At 42.6% G+C, this 21994-nt stretch overlaps 1 protein-coding gene across 2 annotated transcripts in view; it reads right to left on the bottom strand.

Annotated features, from left to right (window-relative positions):
* Positions 1-8481: 8481 nt before the first annotated feature.
* The window catches only part of LOC142303918 (tropomodulin-2-like), a 139148-nt gene continuing 125635 nt past the window's right edge, over positions 8482-21994 (bottom strand). For both annotated transcript variants that reach the window (XM_075345787.1, XM_075345788.1), the window contains 5 exons: positions 21298-21428; positions 16194-16301; positions 13724-13867; positions 13499-13643; positions 8482-9454 (listed from right to left, as the gene is read on the bottom strand). In XM_075345787.1, the coding sequence (XP_075201902.1) occupies positions 9420-9454; positions 13499-13643; positions 13724-13867; positions 16194-16301; positions 21298-21428 (563 nt within the window). In that variant the 3' untranslated portion in view covers positions 8482-9419. The remainder of the gene's footprint in view (positions 9455-13498; positions 13644-13723; positions 13868-16193; positions 16302-21297; positions 21429-21994) is intronic.

Genomic DNA, 21994 nt, shown 5'->3' with positions numbered 1-21994 from the left:
TGCGATATACTTTTTACGGATTTAATTTTTGTGTTACTAATTGTTCTCTCTGTGTTATCCACAGTCCATTTCCGGACTAATATGGATTTTAATGTTTGTGTTACTGCAGTGTGATGTACGTAGAGACAGACAGCGGAGGAGATGGGAGAACGTATTCCCTCCCTCTTCTCTGAGGCTGTGATATGATCGCAAGATCACATCACAGTCGCATGACCCTCGGCTGACACCGTAGCAGAGGGTCACTAGCATATTGCTTCCGATGCTCTCGCACTGGAGGCGGTACGCAAGCGTAAAAGAACCCTAAAGCTGCAGCTGGGGACAAAGAATAAGATGACTAGGCCAACAGGAAGGCTCCTGGTGGCTTCTCCTCAAATTGACAGGCTGCCCCTTGGTGTGTATATAGGGACAGACCTGTCGACCTAGCTTATCTGGGCAGGAAGAAGCCAAAAGGGACTACCTCTGTGACTGGTCATATAATAGTCGTATCGTCCCTGGCCGCTGCTTCAAAGCTTGTTTTCTCTGAAACATCACAGAGTTTCACAGTGAATATGCATGGCTGCAATAACAGAGCCATTGTGCGATTCATGCTGCTTGTGGTTCAGTCAGCATGGAGACAGAAGGGTAGGTTCACAGAGTGTTTCCTTAAATATTTTACAAACTTTCTGACACAGTTTTCCAAGCTAAATCCAAAAGTTGATCTAGCAGGAAAGAAATTATAAGGCCATGTGCGCACGTTGATTATTTAGTGAGTTTTTTTACCTCAGAATTTGAAAGCTAAAACCAGGAGTGGGTAAAAAATGCAGAAGTGGTGCCAAAAGCAGGAGTGGAAGAGTCAGAGGAAACATATAATAGAAACTAGTGAACTACTTCTGTATTTTTTACCCACTCCTGATTTGGGCACCAAATACTCAATATGTGCCCTTGGCCAAAGGCCATGTTCAGATGATGCAATTACTCTATTTTTTTGCCCTGATTTTGGAAAATTGGGTCGAAAAACTACAAAGCATAATGCATTATGTGAACGTGACCTAAATGTTTCTATTCTTCACGTTCCTAGTGAATCCATGTATAGTTTTGGCTCAAAAACTGCAACAATTTTCAAAAAAGCTCTTAGTTTCCTTCAGGTGACTGCGCACTATGTAAAGCGATTCGTATGTTCCCCATTCCCTATACAGGGCCTACAATAAATGGGTGGCCATGCAGGATTTGGGATTTTTCGATTGAAAACTATGTAAATTATGGAAGTAGCCAAGCCGTAACTGTCTATGAGATGCTTAAAACATATTTTGCGGTTATAATAAAAATGTTTAAAAAAATTATGATAAAAATGTCAAAAAGTAAACAAAAAAAATAACATTTAAGTTCTAATTATTTCAATAAATGTCAGTAATCTTATTGGTGGTTTCGCTACTTGTAGTTTATTGTTATCCTGTCTTGGAATGTAAACCAACTAATTTATGCACTTCCTTCCTCCCTGAAGACAGCGCCAACCTAAAGCAAAGCTGCAGTGAAAAGCATGAGTGAGTACATTAGACAATGGAACTAAACTAAAGTTACTGATCATTGACGTGAGACAGCAGCTTTAACATAAGGAAATACATAGCAGGAAAGCAACACATAAGGTAGTGACTGATTCTTTTAAGGCTATGTGCGCACGTTGCGTTTTTTTCATGCGTTTCCGCAGCCTTTTAATCCAAAATTGCAGGCGTTTTGATTTCTAGGCAAAATCTATGGGAAATAGGGCTTTCTTGTGCGCACAATGCTTTTAACCCCTTCAGCCCCTGGGCATTTTGAGTTTTTCCGTTTAGTTTTTTTCCTCTCTTTCTTCCGAGAGCCGTAACTTTTTTATTTTTCTGTCAATCTTGCCATATGAGGGCTTGTTTTTTGCGGGACAAGTTGTACTTTTAAATGAAACCATAAGTTGTACCATATAGTGTACTGGAAAACGGCAAAAAAATTCCAAGTGCGGAAAAATTGCAAAAAAGTGTGATCGTACAATAGTTTTTGGAATATTTTATTCACCATGTTCACTATATGGTAAAACTGATGTATCTATGTGATGCCTGAGGTCAGTGCGAGTTTGTAGACACCAAACATGAATAGGTTTACTTGTATTTAAGGGGTTAAAAAAAATCACAAGCTTGTCCAAAAAAAGTGGTGCACGTTTTGCGCCATTTTCCAAAACCCATAACGTCTTCATTTTTCCGGATCTATGGCTCAGTGATGGCTTATTTTTTGCGTCTCGAGCTGAAATTTTTAACGGTACCATTTTTGCGCAGATGCTACATTTTGATCGCCTGTTATTGCATTTTGCGCAAAATTTGCGGTGACAAACGTAATTTTGGCGTTTAGAATTTTTTTGCCGCTACGCCGTTTACCGATCAGATTAATTGATTTTATATTTTGATAGATCGGGCATTTCTGAAAGCGGCGATACCAAATATGTGTATATTTTTTATTTTTTTAAACCTTTAATTTTTAAAGGGGTTGAAAGGGGGGTGATTTGAACTTTTAGGTTTTTTTATTTTTTTAAAACTTTTTTTTTTTTACTTTTTTTTTTCATTTTACTAGTCCCCTTAGGGGGCTATAGCGATCAACAATTTGATCGCTCTGCCCTACCTGCAGATCACAGCTACAGAGCTGAGAACTGCAGATTTGGTGCTTTACTTTCAATGCCAGCTGTATTCCGGCATTGAGAGGAAGTGACTCATGTTAGCTACAGGCGTCATCACATGACCCTGTGCTACCATGGCAACCACCGAAAGTCACGTGATCATGTCACATGACTTCCGATGGGGGCGGGGTAAGTCACTGTCATGGCGGCATGCATATACATCTCGCTGACAGATTTTGGCAGCGAGATGTAAGGGGTTAATGGCTGCGGGTGGAAGCGATTCCACCCGCGACTAGCAGGCACACATGTCAGCTGTTGAAAACAGCTGAAATGTGTGCGGATAGTTGCCGCCTGCCAACGGCAGGGGGCGGGGATTAACTGCACACGATCCACGTACCCAGTAGGTCATGGGTCGTTAAGGGGTTAAAAACGCAGCATTTTTGGTGTAAAAAATTTGTCAAAATCTCTGCGTTTGAAGAAGCAACATGTCAATTGTTTTTACCATTTTGGCAGCGTTTTGGTAACATAGAAGTCAATGAGAATTATCTAAACTCATCCTAAAAGAAATTTCTAGCGTCTTACATGCTTTTTTGATGCTAAACACATGCTTTTTTGTCAAAATCAAAGCTTGCGTTTTTGGCATTATAGTGAGGTCAAGAGGTTTCCATTTGCCCTCACATCCATTCCGACTATAAAAAATGAGTCGAGCAATACTTTTACTTTATTTTGAACATAATTATTAAATCTCATTAATCATTTTCGGTAAATTATCATTATAGTGTATGATTTAAAGGTTATTATTTATTTATTTTTTTCAATTTTTTCATACTGTTTGAATGTTTAAACTTTATTTAGTTGTGTATTTGTATTGAAAACGCATCTCAATCTAAGCACTGAAAATGCATGTAAAACGCGGCTAAAACGCTATAAAAACGCTTGTGTATTTCCTGCGTTTATGTGGTCAAAACCAAATTTGACAATGACAATTTCTGCCAGAGGATGCGTTCATTTCTGCAAGATACTGAACGCAACGTGCGCACATGGCCTTAGAGAGAGTCTGTCAGTTCTGAAATCAGTATCAAAGCACCGGCCATTGTTAGGCTATGTGCCAACGTTGCGTCGAGGTAGTTCTAAACGCACCCTTTGGCAGAAAGGGTATTTGCCAAAGTTGCTTTTGACCACAAAAACGCTATAAATACGCTTGCGTTTTTGCCGCGTTTTGGCTGCCTTTTTACATGCTTTTTCATTGCTTAAAGTCAGATGCGTTTTGATGACAAATACACTGCTAAATAAAGTTTTAACATTCAAACGCTATGAAAAAATGGAAAAAAATGATAACAAATATCAAGATTCTAATCATAAACAAAATAGCTGATTATATTAATATGATAAATGTTTGTTAATATTTATCTATAAAATAATGTTAAATTAATGTTTTTCTTAATTTTAATTGTCGCACTATGTGTGTGTAAAGGGACACATCATGCCTTTAATATAATGTCAAAAACGCATGCAATTAAATTGTCAAAAACGCTTGTTTTCTGCATCAAAAAAGCATGTAAAACGCTAGGATTTTGATGTAGAATGCGTTTTGCATCTTCTCATTGACTCTAATGTTATCAAAACACAGCTCAAATGGCAAAAACAATTGACATGCTGCTTCTTTAAAGGGCTGCTTCTCACTTGCGAGTTTCTCGCAGTAGAGCAATGCCAGAAAATCTCGCATTGGAATCGGACACATGTTAGTCAATGATTCAGCTCTCATCTGCGATTTTTTTCTCAGCCCAAATCGGACCGAGAAAAAATATCGCAGCATGCTGCTTTTTTGCGAGTTTCTCGCACCATTTGTCTCAATGATTTCCTATGGAAGGGGATTAAAACTAGGATCACACACGCGCACCAGCGTTCACATTTGCGAGTGTGGCAGTAACTTCGCTCATTAAATATTCAACAAATGAATGTGACATCACATTCCCAAAGGTAAATTAAATGACACATGTGTAATAGCTTTTATATAATTAAGATGTTGCAAGAAACTAGCATCGCAAACGCAAAACACACGCGAGCAAAAAGCATCGCACTTGCGTTGCACTCGCACCTAACGTGAACTAAAATCAGCCGAGTAATTTTCAGCCCAGTCGGACCGATTTTACTCACATCTTTCCAGCCAAACGCTGAGTTTTTGCCCAAAAATATGCAAATTAAAAGCAGCGTTTTGAACAGCAAAGTGCGCACAAGAAATCCCTATTTCTCATAGACTTTGCTTGGAAATCAAAACGCATGCATTTTGGCATTAAAACGCTGCAGTTGAAAACGCTGCGGAAACGCATGTAAAAACGCATCGTGGGCACATAGCCTTAGGCATACTGAGCTAAGATGAGCTATACCCTTAGGCTATGTCCGCACGTTGCTTTTTACCTGCTTTTTACCTGCTTTTTTGCTGCTTTTTCAACTGCAGCGTTTAATGCCAAAATGGTTGTGTTCTGCTTTTCAAGCAAAGTCTATGGGAATTTGGGTTTCTTGTCCGCACTATGCAGTTCAAACTGCAGCCTTTTTGTTGCAGAACTTTGGTCAAAAACTCAGCTTTGCAGTGCAAAACCCAAATGGCAAAAACAATTGACATGTCAACAAAAAGGCTGCAGTTTGAACTGCATAGTGCGGACAAGAAACCCAAATTCCCATAGACTTTGCTTGAAAAGCAGAACACAACCATTTTGGCATTAAACGCTGCAGTTGAAAAAGCAGCAAAAAAGCAGGTAAAAGCAACCTGCGGACATAGCCTGAGGCTACGTTCCCACAAAGAGTATTTGGTGTTTTTTTGATGTTGCAAATTGTTTTGTAGCATTTTTCCACCTATTATGTGGATTGTTACTTGCATTTTTTTCATTGTGTTTTTTCACATTGCAGTTTTTTCTTTCCGCTCTGTCATGCTTTAAATTAGGATTCTTTGTTTGATTCTTCCTGGTGATTAGCTTTGACAAAACTTTATTGATACAGTCATGTGTGGATCACATATGTTTTTTACTTGCAGATTTTTCGCAAATAATGCAAATCTACGTGGATAATCTGCACATAAAACTTAGCTTACTGGCAAGAGAAAATGCAAATTGCGGATACGAAACACGCACGGTAGGTCAGAAATTTTTTTAAAAAAGCACAGTGGGAATGACAATTCTATAAATCCCATCCGCTTGCTGCTTACTGCTAAAATTGTAAGATGCTGCATTTTTGGCACAAAACTAAGCTTTTCCAAAAACTCCTCGTGGGAATTTAACCTTAGCTTAAAAATGCACTGGATAGTTTGAGGACACATTTTTTATGGAGAACTACAAATGAGGTTCTTGGACCTGCACAGCTCTTAGCACCTCTCCTCCGATATTTCCGCTGGATAGCTCATCACTGTCAATCAATGCAGTGGGTGGTGGAGCCTCGCGAAACCCTGTTTACCGTGTCCAACTCCTCATTTATAGATGGACATAAACTATGTTCTCTCCAAAATGATTTTTAAGCTATGTTGTGGACTCTCTTAGCGCAATGTCCCCTACAGGGACCTGTAGTTACTATGATATGGATCTTAAGGCCCTGTCACACACAGAGATAAATCTGCGGCAGATCTGTGGTTGCAGTGAAATTGTGGACAATCAGTGCCAGATTTGTGGCTGTGTACAAATGGAACAATATATGTCCATGATTTCACTACAACCACAGATCTGCCAAAGATATATCTCTGTGTGTGACGGGGCCTTTAGAGTTGACAAACGCCCTTTAAGGGTTCTTCTCCACTTGCGTTTACAAATTCACAGCGACACTCGGCTACAAATGTGAGTCGAGTGTCATGCGAGTGGTCTGCTTTTTTTCTCACATAGCATCTGTATGACATGCGAGCGTCATGCGAGTGCTATGTGCGTATTTATGCATTACACGTCAGACTGGCTACCGGAGGAATCACCAGTAATACCAGGCCTGGCCGCGGTTACGTGCACTGAACCCCGGATCTGTCACCTGAGCTCCAGAAATCAGCCCGGTCTTTTTGCAGCTGTGCTGAACTGAACAGCAATCGCCGGGGAATCAATCACTCGACGCTCGCTGTTCAGGCTGCACTCTGGAGCTCAGGTGACAGCTCCGGGGTTCAGTGCATGTAACTGCGGACAGGCCTGGTATTACTGGAGATTCCTCCGGTAGCCAGTCTGACGCGGTATTCAAGTGTCAAGGCTCTGTGTGACATGCGTATGCCATCTGTATGACATGCGCATGCCACCCGGATTCTGATTTTTTTCTCGCTCCCATAGGATTGCATGGGAGTGCGAGAGCTGAGACTCGGTGAAATCGCAGCATGCGAGGACACGGCCTCATTGATTAACACTCGTGCGAGTGAGATCCGATTTTCTATCTGATCGCACTTGCACATAGAAATCGCAATTGGAGAAGAGCCCTAAGTCCACAACTGGTCATCTGTTCCAGGAGTATTACATAGCCTGCAGTTATGGTGTAAGTGTAAACTGCGTTATCAGCACGGACAGCAGAGACACGGCCGAGCTGCAGATGTTTTCTGAATGCATGATTAGCTCTGGGAGAACATAGACATGTTGTCTTCAGTGATTTAGGCATTAGTACAAAAATAAGCATAAGACATAGAGCACTGTGGTCATTAGATAAATATAGATGTAAACATGACCTCTCGCCATCAGTTTTTAGGAAGTCAGCAGGAATTTTAATATAATATATATATATATATATAATTGTATTATACTGTTCTACCCTTTAAAGGTTTTTGCTATTTAAACTGAGAGCAGCATAATGTAGGAACAGAAACCCTGATCTTAGGGATATGTCACTTACTCTACACTGTGTGATGTAGTTTCAATACAATCAGTGTTTTATCAGCAGGAGATTATCACTACAAGACTAAAGGCCCCGTCACACTAAGCAACATCGCTAGCAACATCGCTGCTAACGAACAACTTTTGTGACGTAACAGCGATGTTGCTAGTGATGTTGCTGTGTGTGACATCCAGCAACAACCTGGCCCCTGCTGTGAGGTTGTTGGTTGTTGCTGAATGTCCTGGGCCATTTTTTAGTTGTTGCTCTCCCGCTGTGCAGCACAGATCGCTGTGTGTGACAGCGAGACAGCAACAACTAAATGTGCAGGCAGCAGGAGCCGGCTTCTGCGGAGGCTGGTAACCAATGTAAATATCGGGTAACCAAGAAGCCCTGTCCTTGGTTACCCGATATTTACCTTTGTTACCAGCCTCCGCCGCTCTCACTCTCAGTGCTGGCTCCTGCTCTGTGCACATGTAGCTGCAGGACACATCGGGTTAATTAACCCGATGTGTGCTGTAGCTAGGAAAGCAGGGAGCCAGCGCTAAACATTGTGCGCTGCTCCTTGCTCTGTGCACATTTAGCTGCAGTACACATCGGGTAATTAACCCGATGTGTGCTGTAACTAGGAGAGCAGGGAGCCAGCGCTAAGCGGTGTGCGCTGCTCCCTGCTCTGTGCAGCTGCACCCTGTACTCTATACCCTATATATGTACCCTGTGAAGCTGCACCCGGTGTGCGCTGCTCCCTGCTCTGTGCACATTTAGCTGCAGCACACATCGGGTAATTAACCCGATGTGTCCTGTAACTAGGAGAGCAGGGAGCCAGCGCTCAGTGTGCGCTGCTCCCTGCTCTCTGCACGTGTAGCTGCATGCGCTGGTAACCAAGGTAAATATCGGGTTGGTTACCCGATATTTACCTTAGTTACCAAGCGCAGCATCTTCCACGCGGCGCTGCTGGCTGGGGGCTGGTCACTGGTTGCTGGTGAGCTCACCAGCAACTCGTGTAGCGACGCTCCAGCGATCCCTGCCAGGTCAGGTTGCTGGTGGGATCGCTGGAGCGTCGCAGTGTGACATCTCACCAGCAACCTCCTAGCAACTTACCAGCGATCCCTATCGTTGTTGGGATCGCTGGTAAGTTGTTTAGTGTGACTGGACCTTAATTCTCCTGCATTCCAGTATAGCTAATCTGTGTAACCCCGCCCCCACCACTGATTGTCAGTATGTTGACGATGCGCAGTGTACACAGGAAGCTGCCAATCAGTGGTATTTGCAGAGCTATACAAAGCTCAGCAATCTAACCACTGCCGTATCTACAGCACAATAAACAGGAAATCTATAAAAACTGCACCAAGCAGCTCAGTAAGTGACACATTGCTGGAATCAGGCTCTCTGCCACTACATTATGCTGCTCTCAGATTACATAGAAACAACTTGGTGATGGATCCCTTTTAATTTGACTCATGCGGGTTGGTGAACAGCTGACAAAAAAAAAAAAAAAAATCAAGATACTGTTGGATAAAGTAATATAAAGGATGAACCAGTAAGTAGATAAGCTTCTATCTGGCCGCTATGGACATTTTCTGGGATCCAAGCAACAATTTTGTCACTGCGTTAATGTATAAATTGCTACATAAAAATGACAACTTATATAAAATTAAATCATACACAAAAATTATTGAACGATGGCAATGCCTCATCATGTGCCTCATTATAAAAGAAGTGAGATCACACGACAGCACCACAGGGTTGGCAACGTCAGCCCTTCACCGACAGTCATGGGTTGGAGGTCACATTTCACCTGTCCTGAATGAACATATGCAAAGTACAAGTGCAGGTTCTAAAAAAAAAAAATATTAAAGTCTTCTTAAGTCAGCAATATAAAGTAGTCCAATAGGACTGTATCACATTAGTGCAGCTATCCATTCCACAAGTTGGCTTCTCCTTCTTCCAAAAGAAGACAGCATATGTCATTTCACCTTTCCCTAATTTACTGATGTTCCCTTTCTACTCTTTTTTGGCGGACTGTAAAGAAAAAAAAAAAAAAGAATTCAGTTAATTCATATCTGCATATATTTTTTCACATATATTAAGAGTGCACAAAATATAGGAATAAATCCGGTGAAGTGATCGGTGACTTGAAGAACAGTTTTTACCGATTTCAGAGGAAACGTGTCAGAACCATCCAGGTTACATATTCCGACATTTAACTAAATGCAATGCCAGTAAAGGCCACCAGGTGGCAATAGCTTCAATTAAAATGTATATAACGTTTGATGCAGCTTTTACATATGGTCACTACAAGAATACATAGTTTGGAAGGAAACCGAAGCTGAAGAAACGCATACAATTTTATGGAACGTGCTCAGTGGTTGATTGATAAATCCTGAAATTCATTAATTGGAAACAGGGAGTAATAGGAGATAAGGGAATAGTATGGGATGACCGTAAAGAGGTGGTCCACTACTTTGACATTGATGGCCTATCTTTAGGATAGGTCATCAATGTCTGATGGCCGGGGTCTGACACCCCTCACCCCCGCCGATCAGCTGTTGCCGGTCCCGGTGGCAGCAGCAGATGAATGGAAATGCTTCATCTCCTGATAGCGACCACAGCCGGGTATTGCACACCCGTTTCCCATCCTAATCAATAGGAGGTGGATGGGCAGTACCTGGATGTGGTCACTATCAGAAGATGGAGCAGCTCCGGTACTGAGTATTTCCGGTCGCCTGCTGCCGCCGATGGGACCGAGAACAGCTGATCGGCGGATGTGTGGAGTATCGGACCCCTGTCGATCAGACATTGATGACCTAAAGATAGGCCATCAATGTAAAAGTAGTGGACAACCCCTTTAAAGGGGTTGTCCACTATTTGGACAATCCATTCTCATTCCCCTCATTTGCCCCTGTAAAAATAAACCTATACTCCCCTCCATTGCCGCCGCGATTCCAGTGATGTCTTAAGTCACATTCCCAGGGCACATGTGACACTCATATGACACGCAGGCCCCACAACCAATCAGTGCCCGTTATCTGTCTCCCAGCCTTTAGATATTTGAGCAGGAAGTGAGTGCTGCGCTGACTTCCTGCTCAAATATCCAAAGGCGGGGAGAAGGAAGCTGGCAATGATTGTTCGCGAGGCTCGTGTGTCATAACAATGTCATGTGGGCCCCGGGAACGCAGCTTTAGACATCACTGGAACCACGGCCGCATCGGAGAGGAGTATAGGCTTATTTATTTTTACAGGGGTGAACAAGAAGAATGAGTAGGGGTTGTTCAAGTAGTGTACATCCCCTTTAATACTTGTGTTCTTAATTTTATGGCAAAATACTTTCGTTTTATTAAGAGTTAAAAAGGATCGTTAAAGGGATTGTCAAGGATTATTAACAAAAATGTCTAAGATCTATAAATGTATTAAAATTACCTATTGAATAACCTGCCACTCCAGTGCTTTGCTCCGAGGGTTTCCGCCAATCCTGTAGATCGCAATTACTTGCTATGTATCACTTATGTGACTGCTGCAGCCAATCACTGGCTTTAACAGTCATTGTCACATTCCCTGTAAGCAAATGTCACTGCTGAAGCCAGTGATTTGCTTCCACGGTCACACAAATGATGATGGTTACAAGACTGGCAGGGACCACTGCAGCTAAAGGATTCAATAGGTAGGTTATTTTTGTAATTTTAATACATTTTTAAAACTATCAGACAAAGCAAAGTTTACAGGTGGCAGATTTAGTGTCACAAGCGTGACAAAGATCCTATATCTCTTTAATCTGAAGGTGATCACATACATCTTAGATAACTGTAGGCTGAAGGTTTGAACGTTCATGTGTTTTCTATGGGGGAGAGGACTAAAGGGTGCTTTACACGCTGCGACATCACTAACAATTTATCGTCGGGGTCACGGTGTTTGTGACGCACATCCGGCGTCGTTAGCGATATCACAGCGTGTGACATGTACGAGCGACCTTCAACGATCGCAAAAATGGTAAATATCGTTGGTTTTGGAGAGGTCATCCAAACACCAAATATCGTTGTCTGGTCAGTAGCGATGTTGTTCGTCGTTCCTGCGGCACCACACAATGCTATGAGTGACACCGCAGGAGCGATGAACATCTCTTTACCTCCGTCCACCGGCAATGAGGAAGGAAGGAGGTGGGCGGCATGTTCCGGCCGCTCATCTCCAAACCTCCTCTGCTATTGGACGGCTGCCGTGTGACGTCGCTGTGACGTCGCACGACCCGCCCCCTTAGAAAGGAGGCGGTTTGCCGGCCAGAGCAACGTCGCAGGGAAGGTAAGTCCGTGTGATGGGTGTTAGCGATGTTGTGCCGATATCGCAGTGTGTAAAGTACCCTTAAGAAGCTGTTGGTTACTTTTGGCAGCAACTTATCTTCTTATCTACCTGGAGAACAAAAGGCTCAGACATATGAAATCAGAGGATCAAATCAGATCTGCAGCTTCTCTAAACAATTTTTTTCTGCAAATATTTGTTAAAAAAAAATAAATAAAAATAATTGAAAAGCCTTTATCAGTAGTATAAGTATTATTAATAATATGGTCTGTACGATTCAGCAGATTTTATTCTGAGTTGTGCCATTGCTATCATAACAGAAACTAGAGATACATAGAAGGAAAAGTTATGATTCTGTTTCTCCACTAAAATTAGTATGAGAAGGGATCGCAGAGGGGAACTTGCTCCTTCTCTCACTGACATAATCTGGAAATAAATGGAGATGACTCAGAGTTGGCAGGAACGCCTGGTACAAGAGTATGAGGAGGCCAGAAGGCTTTACTATCAGACATACTCTTGTTTCAGAGTGGGAAATTTAGAGGTTTCCTACCTTTTATCATTAGTGTTTGCAGTTCTAGATCATAAATTCTGTTTTATTTTTATGCCAATCTCACCTTCTGTATTTATCTACATCTCCAAGTTACATTTATGGATCTGTAGACTAATGTTTGACTTTGGCCATAGAGGGGTTTTCTGAAGTTATATATATTTATGGCGTATCCAGAGTATGTCATACATGTCTGATAGATGCCTTCTCTGGGTCCTGTACAATGAGGGTCATCAGCCCACATGCCCAGCTTAGTGAAGAGGAAACTAGCTGCTGTATCCAGGGAGATAATAAATAAAGTGGTGGGTCTCTCCATTCTGTTCTATGGGAGTAATGCAAACAGCTGAATGTGATAATGAGAATCCAGGGGAAAAAAAGACACCAAACCACTTGGTGTCGCTAGGCACACTAGTGGAGTAGATCTGCTGGGTTTGTACACTAGGTGTCGCTAGACACACCTAGTGAGGGGCAGAAAACAAGGCAGGGATCAAAAGCCAGGAGATAACATAAATGACAAACGGAGCGAGCAGAGCCGGAGTCAGAGAATGAGCTGGGGTTGGTAAGCAGAGAGGTCACATAAATACAAGGGAGCGAGCAGAGCCGGAGTCAGGGAACAAGCCAAGGTCAGGGAATCAAGTCAGTAGGTAAGGAGACCGGAGGGGAAAAGTGGAACAACGTAGTGGGACAAGATCAGGTCAGACACTTACGAAAACCAGAGACGTGCACTACAAAACAGGAACTATCACTGGCGGCGAGGCTCCAAACAACAAACCCCTCCCACACCACATAGGACTACCAGGAACCGAGGGAAAATACGAGGTCCAGGATAGGTTCTGCAGGAGAGCAGAGTACCGCTGAGCATAATCATACCACTGAATACACTTAATTCTCATAGAAGTGATATGCCATAAATACCTAAGATCAAATTACCCCATCGAATCACTCGCATTGAACTTTTTCCTATATTTTCTGGGTGCATTACACTGCCACTATGAATACAGAATGTGATGAAGATAATGCAGGCAGCACACCTAGGTACATGCACTGACTATACGCTCCTTCACATTAGGAGTCACTTTCCCTTATGTCTGTTATGCCTGGTTGGAGAAGACTCCCTTATCTGTGATGTCTGACATCTGTTGAACACACTGGTATGGCTATTGATATCTAGTGTCACTTACGGTCATATTACTGCTCTATGCTGGTAATAATATCACATCAGAACTCACCTAAGTCATTATTCTTTGTAATGGCTGCAGCTACTCGGGTCCTTGGACCTTGCTGTGTAAACTGATATCCAAACTTAAGAATAGACGAATTCTCCTCAAGCATCTGAGCAATTTCCATCTCCACGGCAGTCCCCAGCTGCTGTCGCTGCAGACAAGGAGCGAGATGTGAGATGGATCTGAGCTGTAGGAAGCTAGCCTGGACTAAATAAATGATTATACCATTACCTGATTAGCAATCTTAATCTCTGTAAGGGTTCTGTTTTGCTTCAGAGCTTCTACAAGGGCCAAAATCCCAGCTCCCGTGATGAAGTTTGTTTCAACATTGAGACTTCGCAATGTTTTATTACCTTTTAACATGTCTGCAAAAGCCTTTGAAATGACAGTCTGGTAAGGGATGGTTACACCACAAACATTAACAAACACTTTAGACAGTTCTTCATATTCTACATTTCTTTAACATGAAGCTCTATCTAAGTTCCCCCGTAAAAACAAACAAACCAAAGCACTTTCCCTTAGTTCTGCAGATACATTTTTTCACATTAGAAATCTAAAGAAAAGTAGAATAACTTTCTCTAACATCCTATTAAAAGGTTTGTCCAGTCTTGTGGTGAAAGTCTACGTGACTGCAAGCTTATATCTGAACCGTACCCTGTCAGGGTTCCCTGGTGGCGCTGCTGAAATCAGATGGTTGTAAGACCGCAAGTATGCAATTTGCATACATATAGTCACGTGCTGACTAGACATGCTTGTCCTCATTTAATTTACCAGTATCAAACAAGGAGGAGCACATCTAGTTGGAATGTGTCCGGAAGTGTGCAGATCACATACTTCCAAACTTATCTTGGGTCTCCATATTCAGTGCCAGTAACTGCGCTATGTACAGTTGGAGCCAGGGTTGCTCATGTTGGGAACTCTTCCTGTTCTCTTTTATAGTGGGTAATGAAACCACATGGGTCAACATCAGTGACCTATGACATCTAGTTGATGGTGTCATCTAGAGGACTTGTCAGTGACATTCTTATGGTTCACCCTACAATCGTGCTCTGAAATATAGCCAAGTGCTGCACTCAGCTATTTCCAGCAGTACCATAGAGAACTAATGGAGTGGAGTTGCATATGCTCTTCCTCTGCTCCATTCAGACAGGGCTCTTCAGAGCTCCATTCTCAGGACCTGTGGGGATCCCAGCAGTCGGACCCCCAGTAATCAAGAAGTTATCCCAATCCAAATCGAAAACTGGGAACAAACCCACTAACCTGTCCTTATTTATTCCTCTTTCCATCTGTCCCTACAGGACGACTAACATTACAGGGCGTTTGAGTCTACATCAATGTAATTGTATGCCAGGTATGTAACAAGGAAATATAAAAACCTGCAGCAGAATAGGGACTGCAAAGGGTAAAAGTAATCTTTAAAGCACCACTCCAGCGTATATTTTACCGCTGGAGTGGTGCTTAAAATCTAAGTTCCCTGACTTTACTCGTATACTCAGTCTTTATCTTCTATCACCATCACTCCTGTCTGTCTTCTGCAGTCTGTAACCTGCCGGGTTTTATGGAATGTACCAGATGTCACTCTTCAATACAAGTCTATGAGAGCCTTGTTCTGGCTCTCATAGAGGTGCTTTGACAGCTTGTGACTGTTACCTCAACTTCTGACTGGCCAGAACTCAGAGCTAACAAGATGGCACCGCGTGACCAAAGCGGCATCAATAAAAGGTGAAGACGTCGGAGGGCCAGGATAAGGGTGGTGTCACACACAGCGACGACGACAACGACGTCGCTGCTACGTCACCGTTTTCTGTGACGTTACAGCGACGTCCCGTCGCGGTCGCTGTGTGTGACATCCAGCAACGACCTGGCCCCTGCTGTGAGGTCGCCGGTCGTTGATGAATGTCCAGCTTCATTTTTTGGTCATCGCTCTCCCGCTGTGACGCACACATCTCTGTGTGTGACAGCGAGAGAGCGACGAAATGAAGCGAGCAGGGAGCAGGAGCTGGCGTCTGGCAGCTGCGGTAAGCTGTAACCACGGTAAACATCGGGTAACCAAGGGAAGACCTTTCCCTGGTTACCCGATATTTACCTTCGTTATCAGCGTCCGCCGCTCTCACGCTGCCAGTGCCGGCTCCCTGCTCTCTGCACATGTAGCTGCAGTACACATCGGGTAATTAACCCGATGTGTACTGTAGCTAGGAGTGCAGGGAGCCAGCGCTAAGCAGTGTGCGCGGCTCCCTGTTCTCTGTAGCACAGCAACGCGTGTTGTTATGATTGCTGCTGCGTCTGCTGTGTTTGACAGCTAAGCAGCGATCATAACAGCGACTTACAAGGCCGCTGTTGCGTCACATAAAATGGTGACGTAACAGTGACGTCGTTGTCGCTGTCGCTATGTGTGAACCCAGCTTAAGACTAGGGTCAAGGACATTAGATTAAAAGCACCATTCCAGGGCTGAAAAACAAACAAACACTGAAGTGGGGCTTTAGATAAAAATGTCTCGTGTTTTCTCACAGCTCTTATACTACAAATATTTGTCAAAGCAAATTGCAGCTCCCATCACAATATATAGCCTCCCTAAAGTATCCTATATCTTGTCATAGCCACATTGTAAGATATTTTCCAAAATTTTACCCTTTTTAAATTTCTGTAATATTTTGAATCACAATTCTATAATAAAATTTTTCATATTTCATATATACTTACAATAGCGACTGTGTCATTGCTTCGTGTTGCTGCAAGGCTGAAACACTTAACATGGGTATTCGATTCCAAAGACTTTGCAAATTCCTTTAGGGTCGGTATTGGGATGTTCTAGAATTCATTAAAAAAAACAACAGTGGTAACAGCCTGAAAGCAAAAATCAGACATTGCATGTGACATTAATATGTGCATGTACAAACTGGTCTCATGAGATTAAGGTGGGTCTCCGCACCAAAAGACAAATAAATAGAAGTTAAGTTTGTCATAGGAACTACCAGGTTAATTGTGAAATGAAAAGAGGACCTGTCACCAAATCAGAAGTGCTCAGTTTTTGCTTTTATTTTATTCCTGCTGCTCCCCTGAATATGACGTCTTTTAGTATTCTTTTTTTCATTTTTTTTACACCTGCTAAAAGGTTCCAGAAATATGGGCCTTATTCAGGGCTAAATCTTGTGGCCTTTACCAAGGTGGCATGGCAGACCGGGTAATTATAGAGAGCAGCCTAAAGACACTCCTCCAGAGAAACTTGGGAACTTTACCCCCTGGGTAAAAAAAAAATAAAAAAATCACAAAACTTAGCACTAAATAAAAAGGTTCATATCTGAGACCAGATGGCATGGTTTTTAAAAAAAAAAATAAAAAAAATCATCCATTATATTGGTCTGTTTTGTTAAAGGGATCCTGTCACCAGTTTCATCAGTATTGAACCAAAAGTACGCCCTTCTGCAGCACCTGGGCTGCATTCTATGAAGGTGCACCTTGATCCTGACTCCTCTTGCAGACCCCAGAAATAACTTTATAAAATCTGACTGCCATGTATGCAAATGACCTTTTCTGGTCGCATGGGTGTGCTCTTTTTCGGACCCTGTCCCCGCTCCTGCCGCTGTTTGCCGCGTCTAACGCCTCGTCATTATCCACGTACTTGGCTGAATCTCTGACCCATTGCGGGCACAGCCGAAAACATAGGTGCGCTTGCACATTCCATGGACTCGCTCACAATCTCGTGACTGCGCAGAGAGCTCACGGTTTCGCGCAAGCGCACCAATGTTTTTGGCTCTGTCCGCAATGGGGCAGAGGGGAGTGCGCCTGCATGAGTTAGGGAATGACTGCACAGATATGAGATGCAGCCCTCTACATGGATGATGATGGAGGTGTCAGACACATCAATCATCAAAGGAGGACGACAAACTGCGGCAGGAGGGAGGGGTAGGAGCCGAAAAAGATCACACCTATCCGACAAGAACAGGTCATTTGCATACATGGTGGTCAGATTTTATAAAGTTATTTCTGGGGTCTCCAAGGGGAGTCAGTGCCAAGGTGCACCTTCATAGAAAGCAGCCCAGGAGCTGCAGAAGGTGATACTTTTGGTTCAATACTGAAGAAAACTGATGACAGGATCCGTTTAGGAATCCTAATAGATTCCATTAACTGTAAAGTGTCCATTGCTAACTTCTGTTTAGCATATCTAGAACAAGAGCATTACATGTAGTGGGGATCATTCGACATCAGACTTTACAAAGGAAAGTGCCGGGATCCACACCATGACTGCACCAGGAAAAGTGCAACAAAGTCAGTGCCAAAACTTTAACACATATGCAAAACAATTTTTTTTAAAATCCTCTTTCCTACAAGGTAACATCTCTTCTAAATGCATTTCTACCAAAATAATTTGAATATAACAGCAGGCGATGAGGAATGAATATTTTAATTCCTGCCCCTCTTTCGCCCTCAATGAAGCTGCAGTTCTGTCTCGGCTGAAGGCTGAGTAAACACTTACTAGCTGTATGCAGCCATTAATAAAGCTGTCGCCATTGTACAGGGTATCCTTAGAGACCAGACATGTCTCTGCTGATCATCTCAGGTGGACTAGCATTGTGCTGACAGCTTGCCAACAGTCTTTCATATTGCCCACTTGGAAAATAAGACATGGAGAACCTTTTTAAACTCTTAATGACCAGGTCAAAATGAGTTGTTCCCACAATGTAATTTTAAAGTTCGTTTTAATCTATAGATCTTGAAATAATAATAAGTTCTACAATTAAATGTGTTTAAAAGAAAATGTTCCTGTGCTGAGATAATCTTATATATATGCCCCTGCAATGTACTGTGTAATGGCCGTGTCTGACCGTACAGGAACATGGTCTGATCATACCACATCTCCTGGGTCGGAGAGGAAGTAAAAGAGTATAAAGATATTCCAACACAAGATCATAGCTGATTCTTTTTGTGAGGTAAAACATTTCCCTGCCTGTTTTTAAAATATGTTTAATTATTTGTGATTCCGTGCTGTAATATTTATATACGCTTTTTTTACGTTCTCTCCAGCCCAGGAGGTGTGGTGTGATCAGACGATGTCCTTGTATGATCAGAAACGGCCATTACACTTATTATTCCACAATCTATTGATTAAAATTAACTTTGTTTATAGGAAAACCCCTTTAATGACCCACCTTTTTCTCTTTTTTTGCCCGTCCATATTTCAAAAACAAAATCCTGAAATTAACTTACTGCCTATTGACCATGAAGACACCAATATATATGACTTACAACACAGTTTCCAAAAGAATAAGAGCAGTGGAAACAGATGTACCATGAATCAGTCAATGATTAACATATAACTTTATTATCATGTTAAGGCCTCTTTCACACTTCAGTGATTCTGATACGTATGTGCTAGTTTTTATTCGTACCAGAATCACGGACATATGCAGACCTATTATAATCAATGGGTCTGCGGACACATCAGTGATTTTTCACTGACCGTGTCCCCGTGTGGCGTACACGCATGTCCGTCATTGCCACACAGAGACATGTCCATTTTTTCTGGCATCACTGATGTCCCACGGACCACACTATGATGATCATCACTACCTAGGGCCTATGTTAGGTTCTGCACCTAAGCACCGATCAAGATACCTAGGCCCTGGCTGAACCTATCTATGGACATTAGGGAAGCTAGAGGTAGGTTTTACCAGGGGTCAACATCTTCCCCCATTCCTTAGAAACAGGGTTTCCCTCTTCCTCCTTCCCTTTCACCGTTCAGTCAGGTTTGTAAGACTCCTTAAATCATCAGTTGGTTTCCCAAAGGAAAAACTGCACTACCCAAAACATCACAGTGTGATGGTGTGGGTCCTCTGACTGTGACTAATGGCGAGACCTGATATAAGGCTCTCTGGGTGACCCCACTAATTGAGTCATTTCAGTTAACTAAAAAATGGACAGGTCTAAATTATAAACTTGTGAGATTAACCCCTTAACGACCGAGGACGTACCGGTACGTCCTAAATCGTGTTAGAGTAATCACTGCCGGCTGTTGCAGTGAACCGACGGTGATCCCTGTACATGTCTGCTGATTTGAACAGCAGACATATGCGGCTAACAGGCACAGGTGGATGCACGGTCCACCTGCGCCAGTTAATCCCTTAGATCGAGCTACCAAAATTTGATAGATAGATTTAAAGCTGGTGTCACACATAACGACAACGACGTCGCTGCAACGTCACCATATTCTGTGACGTTGCAGCGACCTCAACAGCGACGTCGCTGTGTGTGACACATAACAACGATCAGACCCCTGCTGCGAAATCGTTGCTCGCTCCTGAATGCTCCAGGTCATTTTTTGATCGCTGCTATCCCGCTGCAGCATGCTGATAAGCTGATAATCCTTGTGTTTGACACCGCAGCAGCGACGCTACGCTACGTCTGAAACCACACAACGACCGTCGACGTCGCTATGATCGCTGCTCCGTCGCTGCTTTTTATAACATGTTTGACAGCTTACTAACGATCATCTATGGTCGCTGCTACGTCACAGAATATGGTGACGTTGCAGCGACGTCGTTGTCGTTATGTGTGACACCAGCTTTAGTGTCCGTGGCAGGGAAATCACCTTTCCCCACCGCTATCGGAGGCCCCGTGACGCAATCACGGGGAGCCAATAGTTGCCATGGTAACGGTCGGTCATGTGATGACTCCTGTTGCTATCATGCGGTAGTTCCTGTTACAGTCGGCAAAGCAGCGTCTCACACAGGAACGCATTTCTGCTGATCAGAGGTGTGCAGCTCTGATCAAGAGAAATGAATGAGCAATCAGACTGCTGATCCTTATAGCCACCTAGGGGGACTAGTAAAATAAAAATAAAGTAAAAAAATAAAAAACAAACCTAGAAGTTCAAATCACCCCCATTCATGCCACTGAAAATTAAACGATTAAAAAAAATAAAAAATATAGACATGGTATTTGGTATTGCCGCATTCAAAAATGCCCGATCTATCAAAATATGAAATCAATTAATCTTATCAATAAATGGCGTAGTGGCAAATAAATTCCAAACGCCAAAATTACGTTTTTTTGTCATCTCAAATGTTGGGCAAAATCCAATAACAGGTATCTGCCCAAAAATGGTACCTTTTTAAATGTCAGCTCGAGATGCAAAAAATAAGCCATGATTGAGCCCCATATCCTGAAAAATGAGAACGCTATGGGTCGCTGAAAATGGCGCAAAAAGTGTGCCACTTTTTTTGGACAAACTTCTGAATTTATTTTAACCCCTTAGGTAAAAGTAAACCTATACATGTTTGATGTCTATGAACTCGTACCAACCTGAGGCATCACAAAGACACATCAGTTTTACCATATAGTGAACATGGTGAATAAAATACTTTCAAAACAATCATGCAATTGCACTTTTTTTTAAATTTTCCTGCACTTGGAATTTATTTGCCGTTTTCCAGTACACTATAAGGCAAAGGTCATGGTTTCATTTAAAAGTACAACTTGTCCTGCAAAAAACAAGCCCTCAAATGGAAAGATTGTTGAAAAATAAAAAAGTTACAGCTCTTGGAAGAAGGGGAGCAAAAAATAAAAATGAAAGAAACGTTAAATTGCCCAGGAGTGAAAGGGGTTAAAAGAAAATAACACTCCAGCATTGTTGCACTGGGGCAAGATAAAAGCAGACATGAGATGGAAACTAACTAGGGGTTCTTGTGTTCTCCTGACTTATGAAGACATGCAAAACTACTGCAGTAAGGGGGAATCAGGATCTTTTTTGTCTCATTTCTATAAATTCCAAAAATTCACTCATATATCATGCATTATGAAGACAAACCTTAATGTTGTTCAGGTTGACATCAACAAGGAAAGGATCGTTCGCTTTTATCCTCTGTAAGCTTTCTTCCACATTCGTCGGGTTTGGGGGATCTTCAAATGTAGGTTTTACCTTTTCAGCTTTCACAACATCTTGATTGGAAGGTGATTAATGGAAATACAAGGGCTGGTTAGCTTATGTTCCTACTGGAACTAATCACATTACTTGATATATCACATTTAGCAGTTGGCAACGTGTAGGAAGTGATGAACGTTAAGAGAATGGCCACACAGTGCAGTTATGACACCGTCAAACCCATGTACAGCTGACTTTACGTGGTTTTTACACATACAATCATGCTATTGCTATGTGCTGACCCAAACTTCATAAGCAAATTTGATCAACATGGAAAATTTCTATTTTTTACTTCATTAATATGTTCTAAATACAACACCCACATAGATCTGTTGTCCTGTCTGTAATGTGGGCTTCACACAGGACGATCTATCGTGCAATTGCACGAGCGATCATACCTGCCCCCGTCGTTTGTGCGTCACGGGCAATTAGTTGCCCATGGCGCACAAAGTCGTTAAACCGCCGTCACACGTACTTACCTGCTGAGCGACCTCGCTGTGGGTGGCGAACATCCTCTTCCTGAAGGGGGAGGGACGTTCGGCGTCACAGCGACGTCACACAGCGGCCGGCCAATAGAAGTGGA

This window comes from Anomaloglossus baeobatrachus, chromosome 4 (assembly GCF_048569485.1).
Source record: "Anomaloglossus baeobatrachus isolate aAnoBae1 chromosome 4, aAnoBae1.hap1, whole genome shotgun sequence".
NCBI classification, from domain to species: domain Eukaryota; kingdom Metazoa; phylum Chordata; class Amphibia; order Anura; family Aromobatidae; genus Anomaloglossus; species Anomaloglossus baeobatrachus.
The sequence above is the reverse complement of the archived record's forward strand: the minus strand, read 5'-3'. Positions and strand labels throughout refer to the sequence as shown.